General features: G+C 50.2%; 6 protein-coding genes across 6 annotated transcripts; 1 reads left to right on the top strand and 5 right to left on the bottom strand.

Annotated features, from left to right (window-relative positions):
- Positions 1 to 440: 440 nt before the first annotated feature.
- Positions 441 to 2,294, bottom strand: A1O9_03490 (uncharacterized protein; the record flags this gene model as incomplete). The annotated part of the gene is made up of 1 exon (XM_013409054.1): positions 441 to 2,294. The coding sequence occupies one exon, from the start codon at positions 2,292 to 2,294 to the stop codon at positions 441 to 443; it is 1,854 nt and encodes a 617-aa protein (XP_013264508.1).
- A 1,489-nt stretch (positions 2,295 to 3,783) lies between these two features.
- Positions 3,784 to 6,528, bottom strand: A1O9_03489 (protein Arg-6, mitochondrial; the record flags this gene model as incomplete). Its single annotated transcript, XM_013409053.1, has 2 exons — positions 3,784 to 3,839; positions 3,897 to 6,528. The coding sequence occupies 2 exons, from the start codon at positions 6,526 to 6,528 to the stop codon at positions 3,784 to 3,786; spliced, it is 2,688 nt and encodes an 895-aa protein (XP_013264507.1).
- Positions 6,529 to 7,827: 1,299 nt separating this feature from the next.
- Positions 7,828 to 8,463, bottom strand: A1O9_03488 (vesicle-associated membrane protein 4; the record flags this gene model as incomplete). Its single annotated transcript, XM_013409052.1, has 2 exons — positions 7,828 to 8,100; positions 8,359 to 8,463. The coding sequence occupies 2 exons, from the start codon at positions 8,461 to 8,463 to the stop codon at positions 7,828 to 7,830; spliced, it is 378 nt and encodes a 125-aa protein (XP_013264506.1).
- A 1,547-nt stretch (positions 8,464 to 10,010) lies between these two features.
- On the bottom strand, positions 10,011 to 10,711 carry A1O9_03487 (uncharacterized protein). The gene is made up of 2 exons (XM_013409051.1): positions 10,541 to 10,711; positions 10,011 to 10,413 (listed from the first exon to the last, which is right to left on the bottom strand). Exons 1-2 carry the CDS (start codon positions 10,634 to 10,636, stop codon positions 10,198 to 10,200), a joined length of 312 nt encoding a protein of 103 aa, XP_013264505.1. The 5' UTR covers positions 10,637 to 10,711; the 3' UTR covers positions 10,011 to 10,197.
- Positions 10,712 to 13,667: 2,956 nt separating this feature from the next.
- Positions 13,668 to 14,148, top strand: A1O9_03486 (uncharacterized protein; the record flags this gene model as incomplete). The annotated part of the gene is made up of 2 exons (XM_013409050.1): positions 13,668 to 13,708; positions 13,848 to 14,148. 2 exons carry the CDS (start codon positions 13,668 to 13,670, stop codon positions 14,146 to 14,148), a joined length of 342 nt encoding a protein of 113 aa, XP_013264504.1.
- A 449-nt stretch (positions 14,149 to 14,597) lies between these two features.
- A1O9_03485 (mannan endo-1,6-alpha-mannosidase) lies at positions 14,598 to 16,012 on the bottom strand (the record flags this gene model as incomplete). Its single annotated transcript, XM_013409049.1, has 2 exons — positions 14,598 to 15,161; positions 15,212 to 16,012. The coding sequence occupies 2 exons, from the start codon at positions 16,010 to 16,012 to the stop codon at positions 14,598 to 14,600; spliced, it is 1,365 nt and encodes a 454-aa protein (XP_013264503.1).
- Positions 16,013 to 18,056: the final 2,044 nt, after the last annotated feature.

The following is an 18,056-nucleotide window of genomic DNA, read 5'->3' as shown; positions in this document are numbered from 1 at the left end:
TATCGTTCATTGCCTAGGGTGGGGGCCCCTTGCCCAGCAGTTATAAGTTATCACCCATCGCCCTTGCCGTTGGCCGTTGATCAAACAAAACAGTGTGGCTTCCGAAACATGCCCCTCCACCCTCTCAATGCTCCTGTCTAAGAACACGAATTGCTGGTCCAGGAATCGCCCAGGTTGATCCCTCAAATTGTGATATCATTTTCCATTTGTTGTCACCTTGAATTTATCGGCTTGTAGATACCCGAAGTCGCACAAGCCCCTTATATTTCCCACACGCGCGCTTGTGTTAACAACCCGGCGTACAACCCCTCAGCCCCTACATGCCCTCTATGGAGGACACTGTACGGAGTGTACAGAAGCTACTCGGAGCTGCATACTCCGTACATCGTCTCTATCACCACTGACAATCATACTCGTACCGCTAACTTCTCAATTCGGATCTAGTCCCTTCCGTACTCGGACATGCTGCCAACCCGGTGGGTCATCTCCATTTCTGCTCCAGGCCAGCAGCTACTCTTGACTTCCTGAAACCCTGCGATCGCTATCTCAATTTCCCCGAATGCCACTTGCTGGTATAGTTCAAGGATCCCCTTTGTCGCTAGAGCGAGCACGTGAAAGAGCCCTTGAGCAGCAACAGCATGCGAGTTCCGCTTCGGCGGAAGAAGCTCAGAGAAAGTGACACTATCGTTCCCTCTCCTCTGCTCCGTTTCTTCGAGTTCCTCGCTGACTTGCTCATCCCTTCCTGCCCTTTCTTGTATCTTCTCCTGCAAGAACCCCAGGAAGTTACGCGCTTCATTCTCCAACGTCGCCGTGACCCATTGACTCTGCTGTGCAATTTGTGTGGTCACAGCTGCAGACGGCCCGTATAGTTCGAAGTCCACATCAAGACCGGCACCGAGTCGTTCGTCCAAATTGGCAAACTCGTCGTTGTCGAGCGTGAGCCGTGATGGATCAACGAAGTCCTGACTCCCCAATCTGGAAAGTCCCCGCCCAAGCAGAGGGCTTGCGGATGTCAGACGTGATCCTCGTCTTCCGAGAACGGAAGGCGGGCCCAACTCCATGCCTCCTAGCATCCCACCAACGCTGGAGCTCAATCTCGCCATCAATCCGCTTCCGAGAGGTTGGACTGAGCTTTGACGAGATGCGGAGATGTTCCACGGCATGCCAGATGAGTGGTCTTGCAACGATGGAGGTGCATGCCGTCCGACCTGACTCTCAATGTTCAAATCATCTCCCTGAAAGACGACACCGTCGTCACCATCAGCAACCATTGTGTTCCCATCTTCCGGCCCGCGAGCAATATCTTCGTGCGGCGAGAGTCTGGCTTTGACTCTCCTGTTGTCTTCGCCAGAGTTCTCGCCCCTTTCAGATTGACTCCGTGATCTTTTCGTGCCATTTGTTGATCCATGATCTTGAAGCATCGCCCACAGGGACTGCCCACTGAAGACCGCAAGAGGATGGGGCTCGCTGTCATTCCCAAAGGCAAATGCAACCCTTCCCAAACCCTGGCCAACGCTCCAGAGTGCCGCATATTTCCTTGCCTCGCTGTGCGAGAGCTTTTGTTGCTTGACACGCCGAGCAGCCTGCATGTTGACCGCGTAGTTTTCATTCCATGCGTGCAACACCTTGTTGCTTAACTCTGTATATCGGTCGGGGCGTAATGACTTGACGCATCTTGCGCGCTGCTGTGGCGCTTCGGCTGTTACTGGATGCTCGTCAATGGGTAGAACGGATGAGGTTGGGTGTTTCGCGTGTCCTGTTTCAATGGTTTTCTCTTCATTCAACGATGACCTGGCAACAGCTGGCAGGAGAGGCTCGTCATCGTCCAAGGTGGGGCCGTCATCATCAATCAGAGTGATTTGCTGAATGTCTCTCTCCCTAGATTCGACATGCTCAGATGCAAGCATCTCATCGAAACCGACTGAAACAAGATCCTGACCTCCCGCTCCTGATATTCCTTGGCATGGTATTTGATGCCCAGGATCATCAACGGGGCGGAGGATGCCGTTGTCGTCAACGTCGAAGATGAGGTCGTTGACCAGGTTTAGCTCATCGTTAAATATGGAGGGCACGTGTTCTCTTCCGGTAACAGGTCCTGCAACAGAACTTGTCCCTGGCCCGGGGAACATCTCAAAGCCTCCAACAGTACCGAATGATGGGATTGAAAGATCAAGGTCTTCCTCTTGCTCAGGATCCAGGCTTAACAGACTTGTCGCAGCACTTTTTGGAGACAGGAAACTTCTCATGTTTGATTCGTCGGAGGAGAAGCCGAAGGCTGTGAGGTCGAAGTCCATATCAAGATCTGGCATGAAGATAGGGTCTTCTGCAATGTTGAGCTGCTCGGGCCTGTGGAGTAAATGTCAGGTCGCAATCGCCTACATTGCACCATGGAACCTGATGCGAGGCTCTTTTCATCGCACTGACCTGGTATTGCCGACTTCTGGGTCTAAGTTCATCTGCCTGAGGACCACTTCGGTACCGCGCATCTTATCTCTGAGATTGGTGGCATCGGACAAAACGTAGCCGCATTGTTGAGAGTAGACGCGTGATACTCCATACCTGAAGACGCAAGCAGGGTCAGATTGAGTTGCCAGAAGAAAGAACAAAAGAGGATGCATTCAAAGAAACTGACAGTAAACTTCCTTGCAACCGCAGTGCGAGTGGCGCCTCGGGTTCTGTGATGGTTTGGCATGCCTTGGGTAGGTTCACGTCCAGAATCGCACGACGTGTGATCTTTTTCAAGGCGGACTTACTCCCGAGAGTTGCAACGAGCCTGGAACAGTAGGTACGGTGGGTTAGCTTGAAGCCCTTGATTCAACGGGCCAAACAGACAAGGTATGTACCAGATTGTGGCAACTCCATATTGCCGGTTGGTAAGAACTGCAGGAAGAGAATGGTTTAGCTTCAGCACGTCCACGATAAATGACTTGGAAGAGCAGTATGTTTGGTGCGGTCGCGGGTCGTTATTCACAAGAACACATGGCTCACCTTCGTGACTGTAGAACATTGTTGCAGCCTGTTGTCCATCCAGCCAGGAAGGTGGAACGGATACCAGATGGTGTGCGATAAGTGAACTGCGAAAGGAAACTAGACAACTTGTCCAGACACGCCAAACTTGACTGTCGTCGAGAAGGAAGAGGAAGAGGAAGAGGAAGAGGAAAATAGAATGATCTCGATGTGGAGGGCGGGAGACAGGAAGCAGAAGAGCGTGCGTCAGGTGCTCGCAGGATCAGCGACTGAGTTGCTCGTGTTCTCATGACGATCTTGAAGGTGAAGCATAAAATCAGATGCAAAGCAGAATCCCAAAGCAGAATCCATAAGCAGCGGCGTCTGATCAAAATGGTCAATCACATCTATCCTTTCTCTCTCGTTACCTGCGCTGCGCTTTCTTTTCCTTGTTTTTCTAGAGCCCGTGATTCTCTTTCGAATCTTCAAGCACCCCAGCCTCCTTCCTCCGAAACCCCATGTCACCTTGTCCAGTCGAAATTGCCGAAGCTGAATCACAAGAGGCCAAAACAACAAATCACAACAGCAGCATTGCACCTCCGACTCTTTCCTGCTCCCACGAGCGGGTCGAAACAAGCCTATACATCTACGCACTGTATGCGGATCGCAACCCTTGAAATCAAGACGTGTCTATGACCCAAGTCTACCTTTGGGAGTTGCTATACAGCGGCAATTAGTGTGAAGAGAAAACGAGAACCCGGGTGTTGAAAATGCCCGTCATAGTGCTTTTTGGGAAACAGATCTGTCTTGGGACATCATCCATAGTGGCTGAACCTTTTATTCTAGTGGAATCCCTTCGTACTCGCCATAGCCGAGTGCGAGGTTCATATTCTCTGTCAGTGGTCAGCAAATGTGGTTCTTCATTTTTGGGTAGAGGTGGAGCTACTTACGAAGGCATTGTGTAGCAGCGCCCTTCAACAAGTTATCAATCGTTGCACAAATCACCACCCTCGTTCCACTCGAGTGAACAGCGAAGCCTCCCACCTCGACGCCGTGGCGATGAGCAATATTCTTGACCAGAGGTGCTTCACCGATCACTTTGAGCAACTTCTCGCCCGCATACCGATCCTGATAGATGTTTCTGATGTCTCGCGAGGTCATCTCTTCTTTCAACGGGATGTTGATCGTATGGTGGATGCCTTGGAACCACACAGCCACATGGGGAATAAAGGAAACTGGCGTTCCGAGCCGAGTGGAGATCTCACGTTCGTGAATGTGATCTGTCAGACTGTAAGGAATCAGGTTGTCCGTCAGATTATTAACATCATTCTTTGGACTTGGTTTGGTTCCCGCGCCAGAATAGCCAGAGACACCGAATACGGTCGGTTGTCCTCCTAAGTATGGCACCAGTGGAGCGATACCGATTTGCGCTGCGGTAGCATAACATCCAGGGTTGGAAATTCTGGTGGCTTTGGCAATTGCAGAGCGGTCCACCAATTCCGGGAGGCCGTATGTCCATTTAGGATCAAATCTATAATCTGCGCTGAGATCGACGATTACACTGTTCTTGCCGACTTGGTCAATGGCATCCACAAACGGCTTGCAAACTCCGTTGGGTAGAGCCATCACCCAGCAATCCACATCACCGTTCTCCTCCATCTGTCGCACATCTTCCACGCTCAGGTTCTCATAAATAATGTCACGTTTGTTGTATCCCTGCAATTTTTGCCCAGCCAGTTCTCGCGAAGAGACATGGCGTAAGTCCAAATGGGGATGTCGGTTGATGAGATCGACAAGCGCCTTTCCAGTGTAGCCTCGTGCACCAATGAGTGCGACTCGGGAAGGCTCGCTGTTTGAGCTATTCTTTGCGCCCAAAGGGGGATTTGGATTCGTTGTGGAGTACATACGGACAGAAACAGCTGGCCTGGCCAGGTACTGAGAATTTCTTGCTGCTCTCAGGGGGTTGGACTGTGTCGAGAATGATCTCTTCTGCGTTTGTCTGCCAGGTTGTACACTGGAATTTACCGTATTTGACGCGGCTCTGGCAGCTCTCTGAAGCTTCGATTCGAGATTGATATCACCAAACATCTGGCGACCATGTTTCGTGAATTCGACCATCAAGTCCTTGACCTCGTCACTGGATTCAAGCCCATACCAGAAGAGAACTTCGCCATCCTTAGAAAGACTACCATCGGCCTTGTCGAAGAACCAAGTCAGGTTTTCGTCGTCTTCTTTGACCGTCCACATCAATTTGGGATAATCTTTCTTGATGGCAGCGAAGATATTGTCTGCCACATTTGTAAGCCAGCCGTTTTTGGTGATGGTCAAGGTTGCCAAATGAGCGAGAGTAGTCTGCCCAGAAGCTGGGAGAACAAGGGCAAATGCTTCCATAGGCTCATCGAAATAGGCACCAAACTCTTGCTCACGCAAAGTCTTGATGTATCGGTCGACAACAGCCTTGGCGTCCAGTCCTGCTCGATCGCGAATAAGCACTTCCTTCAACTGTTCGAGATCTTTGAATTGGTCAACAGAAGAACTCTTGTGGACCTTATTTCCGCGGCGGATGAGAGTGCCAGCCCCGGAATCTGTAAAGAGCTCCTTCTGGAGGTCTGCTGGGTGGATAATAGCAACACTTGAGGTTCGAGGCAAATCTGTCAGGAGCTCTTTCATCTCCTTGATCTTCAGCCTTGTGCCATGTCGAACCCACCACTGTGTCATGAGGTGGGCATACTCCTCATCTAAATTGATGGCAGAGATCTTTTCCTTGGTGTCGCCGTTGAAAAGGCCACCCTTCTCGGAGAGATAGACGATTTTTAACGGCTGAAGAGCGCGAGCCAACTCACCAGCTGCAACATCTGCATTGACATTCAGAACCTGTCCTTCCGGGGACTCAGCCATTGAAGTCAAGATTGGTAGACATCCCGCTCGGATGGCTGCCTCGATAGGACGTTTATCCACATGGTTAATCTTGCCAACTAGATTATATTTTTCCTTGTCCAAGTAGCATGCGCCGAAGACACCAGAAGTGATGGGTCTAGCTCGTACACCGAGGCGTTCAAGTTCCTCTACCAATCGTAAATTTTCCTCCAAGAACAAGGCTCGTGCAATGCCCAGAGTCTTCGGGTCGGTGACTCGAATGCCATCCTCGAACTGCGGCTCAACGCCTGAGTCTTCGATTATTTTGTTCAACTGAGGCCCTGCGCCGTGGACAACAACAGGGTAGAGCCCGACGTGATTGAGAAATGCCAGGGCAGAGGACAAGGTTTGGAGATGCTCGGTCAAGATAGCTCCACCGACTTTGATGACGGCGAACTGCTGTGAGGAGACCGAGCTGAAATGGGACAAGTACTGTTGAACCTCCCGCTTAGAGCCAATGTTGCTCAGGAGCTGTACCACTGTGGACCTCGTTGAGGGCTGTTCTGAAGGAGAGGAGTACGCTCGTCGATTAGACAGATAATGTGCTGCCAGAGGGGTATAGGAGGGTCTGGCGAGGCGTAAAGCTCGAAGGGATCGAGGAAGAGTAGAGGAAGTTGTCGCGCGAGCCACCGCTCGTGCAGCAGTAGCAGCACCCATTGCCGACATCGTGCTGTTGACTCATGCGGCAGCTGACAGAGAATTTGAGAAAATGACTGGGGAACGTGCGAGACCAGATGAAGAGCAGGAAAGAGTCTGTATGCTTGGAGAGGAGAGGCAGAAACAGCGAAGTGAGTCGAACCAGCCTACAGCCCAGTATATCTAAGGAGCACGAGAATAAGAAGTAGGATCGATTGGGAATGCAGGGCTTGCAGACAGTTTTTTTCCTCGCTCAGAGCAGGTGCGAATGCTGATAGGACTGCTGAGAGCACGACACAAAATATTTGCGGGGTGTATGGGAGGTCAAAGAGCGGTGCCCACTGCGCACTGCGCATTGCCCATCCATTCCAGCCAGTCCAACCCCAACCCTGCTTCTCCGACAGCCCAAGTGGCCCATTGCCCATTGCCCGGCGCCCACTGAGTAACAGTGGGAGCCCGCAAGCTCCAGTGGCGCCCTAGCGAGTAGACCGCCGACCTTCGGACGCATTCTTCCCTGTCCCTGCAGGTGAAGGAAAAGGAAAAGTAGACAGGAAATTTTCACGCTTTTCCCTTGCATACACCAAATAGTGTCTGTGCTCGAGACCCCATGCGATTACGCCTACTCGTACAAAGAGCTCATATCTCCAACCATGTGACGGTTCTAGTTTTTGTATTTTACCATCGGTAAAAGCGGACAGGCTAAAGAAACCTCAGCTACCTATGGCGGAATACCCATATCAACCACTCCGGATCCGGACTGTTTCCTTCTTATGTTGCAAAGGCCACTGGGGAAACCAAATAGAACGCTGACGTTCGTTAGAGTCAAGTCTGCCAGGTCTTTTTTCCATATCCGGCGCCGTACATGTCTAGTCATAACTACCAAGATTAGGAGGCAATAGAGAAGCACCGTCAGAGGCATGCGCAATAGACACAAAATCGAGAAAAGCCTTGCATGACCATGGGATCAAGTAATTGATAATAAACGCCCGTTGTGGCAACAGAATCCGTGGTATTATTGAAACAAGTAGTCCGTCAATCCTTCACCCATTTGACGCCCTAGGTGCTGTGCAAAGCCCCTCGCTTCTTTCGCTTTCTCTTTCTTCGTCACATGTGCAGTCACTCCAGCCCTTGGGAGACTTGATGTTCATCACATTCAATCAAGCAGCAGTTTTTATGCCTCCCATTGCGAATGGTGATCTTCCTCAAAAGACGAAACTTGTACAAAGGCAAGGCCCAAACCAACAAGCTGCTTTCGCTAGGGATTTTGATTTCCTGGGTTCATTGTTGTGCTTATCCCGATGTCTAACGGGTGGCAACCACTAAGAGAGGTTAATTATGAACAGCATTGGGTGCCAAGGTTGTCAACTCACCTGCGGGGACGATGATAACAATGAGAAGGATAATGATGCCAACAATCAGACACATGCGCATCTTCATATCCTTCCACCACATCTGCTTCCTGACACGGTTGGCTCCACGTCGGAAGCCTTGTGCGGAAGCTGCGAGGTTATCGGTCTTCCCTTGTAGCGTCTCAATGTTCTCGCCTCTCCTCTGCACGGATTTGATGTTCTCTTGCATAACATTGACGGTATCATCGATTTGCTATCAAAAATCATCAGTGGATGTTCACATCAAATAGCCATATTTGATCGACTATAAGCAGATGCGCCATCAACTACTTGGAGAGTAAACAGCCAGAAAGTAGACCTCGACAGGCCTAATTTGATGCAGGGATGGCATCCAACCTTGGATGCTAGTCGATGAGTCGGCGGACTATAGTACTCTAGGCACTGCAATTCAGGTGCGTTTCTCCTTGCCGTGTTGATGGGGAGCCTCGACGGGAGGAAATGTGGCACTTACCGCTTGCAGAGCCGCTGTTCTTGGATTACCGCCAGCTTGTGGCTGTCCACCGCCCTGGCCATTGGAGGGGATATAAGGGTCATATGGTTGTTCTCGGTCGGCCATCTTCACAGAATCGGTAGCGATGGGTGGAAGATGTAAAGGGGCTGCGGCGCTGGGTTGGAGGCAGAAGGAAGGGGTCAAGGGAGGGTCGCAATAGAGATGATGTGATGCTCGGGGCGATCAAGAGTTGCTAAGTGTTGAATTGAGGATGGAATGAAGATGCGGATGTGAATGGAGGTTGGAAAGCTGACGCTGGGCTGGTAGAAGTCAAGTAGTGAAATGGATCTGGCGCTTGATCGTCTTCAGTTAAAGCTGCGAGCCTGAGCCCCCGAGCCTGCGACAAGGGAAGTATTCTTTGCAGTTCTGAGACGCCACCTCTGAGTGTTTCAGGGCACGTGATAAACCAACCTCCTGTTCGCGGCAACCACTCGTAATCCACCACCTCAACTGTTCCTATTCTAGGCGTCCGTTCTTCAATTCCAGTTGTTGAGGACAACACCCTGATTCCCAGTCGCTCTGAAACTTTTAACACTTTGACAGTCTCAGTTGGGTTCAGAAATACACTCACTGCGATTGAATACCTCTCAAATGTAACTCGTAGTTGCAGCGTAAGCACCCTCTTGCACGTTCAGAATTATGTACGAGTTCTCAGCCTCCTCCCATACAGTAACTAATGCCTCGGACGCCGTGGCAACTCTAAGCCCGCGAAGGGCGGCTGACAGATGCTCATCACAGGGAAGCGAGGCAGTGCACTGGGCAACAGTCTGCACCATGACGACGCAGACCGGACACCGTTTGGTCCAAGCCCGAGCCCCAACCTGCTGCAAAGGCTGCAATAATTCAGCAGCCTAGCTCATCCGTCCGCTTCCTCGCGTGGGAGCATGTAATAATAAATTGCTCAATCTTTTGATCTCTCACATATGTCATTCCATTTGCACCCGATGAATCATTATACTTACTATGGAGTACTTACAGTAAGTATCCCTTTAAGAGGTGTAGCCAATTGGCAATGCATTCCCACCCATCCTAGACGCCATGTGAACGAATAAAAGCAACGCAGGATCAGATAGTTATTCCACTACTGTACTGCTACAGTGATCTTCAATGGCTCCAAGCAGCACTTTACTTGAGTCCATTTACGAGTATGCCATGTTCTCAGAAACATTCTCGTGTGACGTCACGTGATTATCATCACGTGCCTTAAGACAGAATCGAGATTCTAGCCGCATGACAAACCCCGTTGACCTTGGAAGGTTGGGACTTCTTCTCGGCCCGCGACTTCCTCTTTGTTTAGCCACTGGCGGGTTCGTCGAGGAGTGCTATTGATTCTATGCTATGCTTGTGCTCTTCTTGGCTATGGAAGCTGAATCCTGTCTCTCATCTCCTTCACTTTCTTCTCTAAATTCGCAAACTCTTCCCTTCGCCAGAATGTACCTTGTTTCTGGTACATCGATGCTAGCTTTTATATACTACCTGCCGTAATGGCGTGGTCCCCGAGCACCTTCTTCCTTAGTCTCCATCACGTGTTTAAATAGTCTTTCTCCCTCCTCCAATCGATGTTGATATGAGTGCGTCAACGGTAGGTTGTCCATGGTAGATACGGTTAAGTGATGCTCAGCCGCAAGTGCCCTCTCCATCGCCTCCGCGACTTGTATCTCCAGCGTTTCGGCCTCTTCATATCGCGCCCGGTGCCAATAGATTAACGCCATGCTGCCGGTGTCGATTAAGGAGTCAGGATGATCCTCCCAATAGCCTCTCCTTCTAATCGCTATTCCTTGTAATAATAGTGCTTCGGCCTTATTCAACTGACCCTGATTTCGCTAAGTGATCGCAAGGTTTGCTGTATTCGTCAATGTGGTATGGCCTTCCTCCCCCAAGAACCTTTTTCTTAGTCTTCATCATTTCTTCCTGCAGATTTGCAGCCTTATCCAACCGACCTTGATCCCGGAACGTCGATGCTAACTTGGCTACGCTCGTAACGGTGTTGGGATGATCTTTGCCATATACTCTGATCTAAGTATCCGTGACTCTGCGCTTATTACCTGCAACCCGAATTCCTCAGCCTCCTTCCATCGATCTTGATACCAAGATATCGATGTTAATTGGATAAGCTGTTCAGCGTTAAGGAATTATTCTCCACAAGCTTTCTCAAACTCATCCCCAATACTTCCACCCCTGGTTCTTCGGCCTTTTGCAACTGGTGTTGACTTGTATAGGTCGTCGCTAAGTTGGTCATCCTGATTAGCGTGAGGGGATGATCTGGACCAAGGAGAAGTTTCAGTCCTTCTACAGCCTGTTGAAGGTGTTGTTCGACCGCCAACCCATGACCTTCCAATTCAATGCTTCTCCAAGATCATTGTAGGTCAGCAAAGTTTGAGCGTCTGAAAAACCCAATATCCGCTCGCTCTCCCCATTCCGCCACAAATCTATGTGCTTCTACCGCTTCGTCGTACTTCCCCTCGACTATGAAGCATAATCCCATTTAACTGAGGACATAATATCGCGCAGGGACACCTTCATCTTCTTGGTCATCACCAAATCGCCTTGCGTGGGGTAAGTATGCCGTCCAGATGCTTTTGTGCTGTTGAGCCTGTGTCAGAAAGCACTCAACTATTCGTTACAATAGTCGTTCTAGTCCACTTGGTTAATGATCTCTCAGTCCGCAACCAATTTCGTCCGACCAAGTGCGCGAGTCGATGGAGATCATGAGCCTCCTCCCAAGCCGTTAGATTCTCGCTACTGTCTGCCTAACCACAAAAGAGTAGCCCGTCAAGACGGCAATGGTTGTGATGGCCTCCACGCCCGACCTTGTTTCTGGCGAGAGAGATCGCGGAAGGGACTTGTCGTTAATACACACCATGGAGGGAAAACCTCCGCTGCGAGCTCGTGGCGCTCGCGCATGTGACTAAATGAGACAAGCTATGCCGTAGCCACTGGGTCTCTAAAATTCGGGTATCGAGTCGAGCCCCCAAAGCTATGACTCAACAGCTCGATTAATTCCTTTTCGGGTTGGTCAAGGAAGTCCAGATATTCCTGTGCAGGACGCTCACTCATGTTCAGAAAGGATGCGGCCTAAATGATGGCGAGCGGGAGGTAGGCTAGCTTCTCTAGAAGCTTTGATGTAGCCGCATAGTCGTCGGCTATTTTGGGATTCCTTAGTGCTTTAGTGAAAATTTCGATACCTCTATGTGGCAACATCGTAGGTCACTCGGTTACTTCATTGCCGGCAAGAAAAGCAGTGACGCTTGGTGGTCGAGTTGTGATGATAATGGAATCATTTGTCATTCTAGGTAAATGATAGACTTGTGTTAGTGAGTCTGGCCTGTGTCTGCGTGTAGTCCCCACAAAGAATTGTCGTCGGCAGTGTCGAGAAGTAGGAGCCATCTCTCCGTGCTGGTTGATGAATCACTCAAACTCTGTTTGACAAGATGCTTTATATCAGCCTTGTCGTTATCAATTCCAGGGATCTGGAGCCTTTGGCCAATCTTTCGGAAGTCCTTCTCGAAGGTAAGCTGGTCAATAGCTTCAATCCAAAAGATCTATTCCCACGGACGTGTTGACTTGATATGGTAACCAAGTTCTAGCGCCGGACGGCTTGTGCTCATGCCTTCTAATCCGTGAAGTGACAGGATTCGGTGCTGACCAGACTTGAGTCGCTCGATTTCACCTTGTCGGCCAATAAATTCTGGACCAGAATCGAAGGGTTTGTATCATATGGGACTAGGCAATTTTTCCGTAGTGCAAAAATAAGCTATCATTAAGCACATATTACCGACTGAGGGAAATCTACATTTCCCTGCGGGGTGATCTGGAAAGACCCATTCTCTCAAGAAGGCCTTCAAACAGCAACCGGCCACAGCCGCAGCGTAGGGTTGCCAATCTTTGTTCTTGGGGCTATCAGCATAATCACACGCTGCATGAATGATAATATTTGGATGTTGATCCCAAAATCATATTGGATGACAACAGTGTTGAGCATCTCATCTATATCGTGCTTCGTCTCAGGATGAATTGGCACCATACCACAAAAACCCACCGCTAAAGCAAGCTGAATGTTGACAAACTTGTTCGAAAAACATATGCCCCAGCCGCGGCGCTGGTGTTACCCATTCCTGGCATATGAGCCAACACTACGTAGTGGTCTCCAATCAAGCCATTTGTATACCAGTTTGGTCTCCTAGTGCCTTACCATAGTTTCTGCCTTTATCTGAACAACTGCGGTCGAACGCGGCCCATACGTTCTTCGCTTCCAACGGAGGGGCGCATGTGATGGCCACCTTAACTTGGAGCGCTTTTGAGCAGCTAAGGTTGTGGGAGATGTCATGACCAGTGGGGTGAGCCAGGATCGTAACTAGCCGCCAAAATTACAGCAGAGGTCGCTGCGTGGCACGGTATTGTTGAGGAGGATACGTTTGAAGGTCGAGACTGATGAACATGTTGAGATCGGGGGAGTGTAGGGCAGGCTATATAATAGAGCGGCGAAGCTGGCCCCCAAATTTACAGCCTGACCTTGACCAATCCTTCTCAGCCTTGACGCGCTGGCGGCTTGATAAAGCGGGGTGTATGTAGCCTTCGACATCGTGCTTGCAAACACATATCGAAAACTAGGATTCTAATGGTTTCAAGAAACAACAAGGGTGTCTTCAAAAGGAGCAAAGGAACTCGACAAATTGCATCCTTGGTGCAGCAGAATGTCAGGAAGTTCTGCCATACCAAGCCTAAATATCTCCAAGCCAATTTCAGACATTCTATTTTGTCAATCGCTGCCAGAGGCTGAAAAAGAGGGAGAGGATTGGAGACAGTCATGGAAAGGGGTGCCCCACTAATTAGCGACGCATCTAGCCGAAAGCGGAAGTCCATGGGTGGGATTACCCAATATGCACGTGACTCCCACGTGATCGCTATTTGAAGTCATCCGAGTACTCCTATGTACGTACTACTAATTAACTATTGGGGAACTTACCTGCCTGCCAATCGGTGACTTGCTGACTTGCCAAGTCTGCTTGGAGGGCGAAATGTCATGCATCATCAATAAATGCTAAGATGCCTACCAACTCTAGTTTTGAAGGTACTTCAAGTCGGTATCGTACATGGTCCAATGTACAGCTTCCTGGGGCTTCCGCATCACTCTAAGGCATAATCCAGCGAAACTTCATCACGGCCCTTATCCAAAGGCTCCCTCCCACCTCTATTATTCCTTCTCAAGCCCTGGGCGCCGCATGCACACCAGTCTGTGGATCAACTCCTTTGTCTTTCAGACCCTCAATATGGCGGGGAGGGGCGTGATGTACGCAAAGATGGGGGCAGTGTAAGCGTAGCGCAGGACGACTCCACACTCGCAATTTGCAACTGCTGACAGACTGCAGCTTCATGGTGTTTGCGGTCGGTGGACCAGCTCTGATGTACTAGTAAGTAGTCGCACCGTTTTCGTAAACAACATCATATAGAATGCTCAAGACTAACCATGGTAACCACCACAGTGTCACCCCATCAGAAGGCGAACTGTTCAAACGCTTCAACCCCGAGCTGCAAAAGAAGAACCTCGAGATGCGCGACCAGCGGATACAGAACCACGAGGAGTTCATCACGCAATTGAAAGAATATAGCAAGTCCGACAAGCCCATCTGGGTGGCTGCCGCAGAAGCGCAAGAAAAGGCTCGAGAGCAGCTGATCAAGAGACAAGTTGAGGAGCAGGCGGTCCAGAATACAATGCGTCAAGAGATGAGAGCCCAAGCTCAAGGGAAATGAGATCTTCCACTCAACATGATAGCAAGGTGTACAATGATGTGTCGGGCGGCGTCCTTGGTAGCATATGTAACCCTCGAAACAAACGATGATGCACGGCTTACTGTGTTCATGATAGGAATTCTGCTTATATTGATGGTTGGAACACTGTAGGCGTGGGCAGGCCTTGCCACCCCCGACCTCGTTATCTAGGTATCTTCTTGCAACAGGCTTTGTTGCAGGAATTCCGAGCTCTCAAGCTTCGCGATGCAACGCCACCGTTATCAAATGCCAAATACCACAGAACTGGCTCCACGATATTTGGCACAGCCCATGGAATAACATGTCTAACCATATTAGCTTGATCTAGCTAGCCAGCTCAACGCCTGAATAAATGCCGCTCATACAAATGCGAGTCATGAATCATAAACGCGTTTCGACCGCTTGCCTGTTGTCAAGCAAAATTTCCGAGTCTAAACCACTAACCACCATGCGCCTCCCACTACCACGAATATTACCAACACAGTCAAGATACCTGCGCCTGCCTTATCGGCGGTAGTCACGGGTTCTTGGTTGAGGTCCTCGGGGCCGATAGCACTATTTGTGCCGGCATTGGGATCACCTTGGCTGGTTCCACCGGTTACGTCCGTGACAGGTCCCGCGGAGTATTCGATGAGATTGGACTGGAAAACCTCCAGAGCTGACATCTGTTCGCCAACTCCGGTCCAGCCATCAAAACTTTGTTGAGTCCATTTCAGACCACACTGAGTACCGCTCGCCCCACCGGTGCAGGTTTTGGCGGCAGCTGTGGCGGAAGCTTCCAAGATGGGCTTCAGTAGGGCATATGTGAATGGGGCTCTCACACAGGCCGCTGCCATCCATCTGGCAAGATAAGCTTTGAAGGAACGCTGGTCAATATTGCAAGTATCGATGTCCTCGCATGCAACCTCAAACATGATGTTGTCTCTGACAAAGATCTCTTGAATTCTACCGATGATGCCTCGAAGACGGCCTTCCCAGAGTGGGTCGCCACCAGTCTATGCACTGTGAGAAATCGACCAAGGCAAATGGAGTGAGGGTAACTTACGTGATTGTACATGTTGGCTGCTCCAACAAGATACGTTCCTGCGTTGTACGTCCACTGGATGTGATCAAGCTCTGTGCAATTCAAATCATCATCACTGCCGTCAAAGAAGTTGTAATCGGCATCCATAAGACCGACTGCAGACGTCCATTCCCAGACTCTGTTTGCCCAATCGGCATAGGTCTGGTTACCGGTGTAAACGGCAAGACGTGCACCCATGTTGAAAAAGCAACCGTTGGAAATGGTGTTTTTGTAATTGTAACCGTTGTTGAAGGCGAAGATCTGCCACTTCAAGCCACCACCACAAGAAGCGAGATCCCATCGAGCGGCCTGTGTGTTAAAGACGGCTTGCACTAGTGCTAGCCACTGTGGCTGGTCCGGGGGAGGGTTAGGAAAGTTGTTTTCTGCAGCAGAAAGAGCTGCCATGGCCCAGAAAGCCTGGTCATCGTTGCCTTCGGTCTTGGTTTGATTGGGAGGCATGAAATCCCAATCCGGGCCGACTTGATGAAGCATAGCTTGAGTGGTGATATTATTATGGGTGTCGTCACCGGTAAAATACCAGTAATCTATCAATGCTCCAAACATGGCACCAGCTTCCCACCAGAAGTAGGGAGCTGGCAAGTTACCGGGGACATCTCCAGGTCGATAGCCGGTGTAATATGAGACCATCTCATCTGCGGCGATTTTAGCGGCTGCTTTCATCGAGTCCGGGCTTGATAGATCGATATCAATGGCGAGAGCATTTTGGGCAGCGAATAGTACTGATAACAGCGGGAGCATCGATCTTCTTCGGAAGGGTTTCATGTTGGAGGGGTGGAAAGATGTAGGAAGGGTTGGAGTGGCACAGAGCCTATTGTCTAGCAAATCGATCCGTCGCTGTCGTAGACTCGATGCTGGAATAGCAACTCGTTTGTTGGTTCTCGGTTTGGTATGCAAATGGACCCCTGTCAATGACGTGGGGGCGATCTTTCTTATCGCAGATCGGGAGATTCGTGGACCGATTTAGGGTAGCGAATGGTAGCGAGTGGTAGCGAGTGACGAGGGTCTGTCAAGCGATCATGAGTTTCCAACGGCCGAATGAACGAGTGTAGGACAGACTAGAAGCAGGCAACGAGGAAGTCGTCTTTGGGTGAAGGGACAAAGAAATTGCAATGAATCAAGAAAGAAAGGTCGAGATCAAGATTCCTTGCAGCAGGTTTGCACAGGCTTTTAGGTGCATTGGCATTGGCTTGTGCATCAAAACTTGGGAATGCTGCGAGTTTGGGACAACCTTGAAGTGGAACAGGGTAAACGGGTCGCGGCGGAAGCTGGAGCACTACGAGTACAATGGTACTAGCTGGGTTGGGTTGTTTAGGCGGTTACAGGTGGGTTGTTGGATGACGAGCACCCCCCTCCCTCTCCCTCTTGGCCACGCCTGATAGAGTCATCGGTGACGACCACATCACCACTTTCCCCAGCCTCCCGCCTTCCACATTGCAATGCAAAACCAGGTATTGACTGCCTTGCTGTCTATTGATTGCTACCTCCTTCAATAATAAATATTCAATACGGACACCATACGGAGGACAGAAGAAGCTGGCTGGCTTCCCCGCTCCCTCCACCAGCCACATTCTCCCTTCCATTCTTATCCATCCGCAGCCCATGACTTGCTTGCGATACTGTACTATACCCGCTTCGTATCACCAAGGTACCTAGCTACTTGGTAGCACTAGTAACCTTAATTCTTGTGCGGCCTTCCGTCTCCTCTCTCAGCCGCCCAGCCTCGTGCTAAGGATTGCCCAGCGCCAAACTCGACGCTTTGTCCCCAGTTACCACGTCAGCTCCCACTCCTCTTCATCTTGTTTCTGCCTTCCAAACAATAACAAGAAGACTTCACAACTCTCGGCCTAATTTGCGAAACACTTGGTAAAAGAAAAGCTCTTTTCATTCCCTTCTCCCTATTCCTGCATCGCCGTTCCTCGCTCAAACGTCCCCCGTACGGAGTCCTCATCACCATTGCCATCCCTTGCTGGCCCCTCCGGAGTCTTGGACGTCCGATGCTCCATAGCGTCCATGAGTACGGATGGCTACTCGTGTGTGCCTTGTGCATGTCTCAAACCATCCCGTGCTCTTGGACGGCAGTCAGCTGAACCTCCCCTTCATTCATGCATGTCACCAGTGAGCACTCCAGGCTAGTGGATCCCCTCCCCTTTGCACAGCCTTCTTCAGTGCAATGTCTATCATTCCTTGTGTGTATCTTGGAAAGGCTCCTGGAAATCGAGCCAAGGCTGTTACAACATTCTCTCCTTCAGGTTCTGGCTCTCACTTTGCCTGATCGTTCAAATCGCCTGCTTGGGAAACCGTGGAGGTGAGAGGTGTCGCCTTGGCTATTCTTGCGCCGAGCTTCTGGGTGAAATCGGAGCAGAAGTATAGAGGTTTCAATGTTAATCCTTGCTGGAGCTCTCTATCTTGCGACCCCTCCGAAAGGTTCGTACACTTGTAGCCCCGAAAACACCACCCTTTACCAGTTTCCCAGAGGAGATCTTAATCTGTCATGAAGCAACCCGACTTTCATTTTGGCCTACCGATCCGCTTTCAAGGCTGCCGACGACCAAATCTGCAACGTGTTGATTCAAGTTGGACGCAGCTTTGCTCGACATTCAAGTCTGCTGGTCAGACGATCGATCCTTCTCTGTTTCAAGGCTAAATGGTCCTTGCACTGAAATTTGAAAAATGAGTGCTCCTTATTGTTTGACGGTCTAACTACGAAGTCACCGACAATGATACATAGATCGGCCATATGCTTGGGGAAAGACTTGCATTTCTCTGTGGATCTGGAAACGCGAAATGGTTCCATACGTCTCTAAAC

This window comes from Exophiala aquamarina, assembly GCF_000709125.1.
Source record: "Exophiala aquamarina CBS 119918 chromosome Unknown aczIA-supercont1.2, whole genome shotgun sequence".
Taxonomy (NCBI): Eukaryota; Fungi; Ascomycota; class Eurotiomycetes; order Chaetothyriales; family Herpotrichiellaceae; genus Exophiala; species Exophiala aquamarina.
Note: the sequence above shows the minus strand (reverse complement) of the source record. Positions and strands in the feature narration are given on the sequence as shown.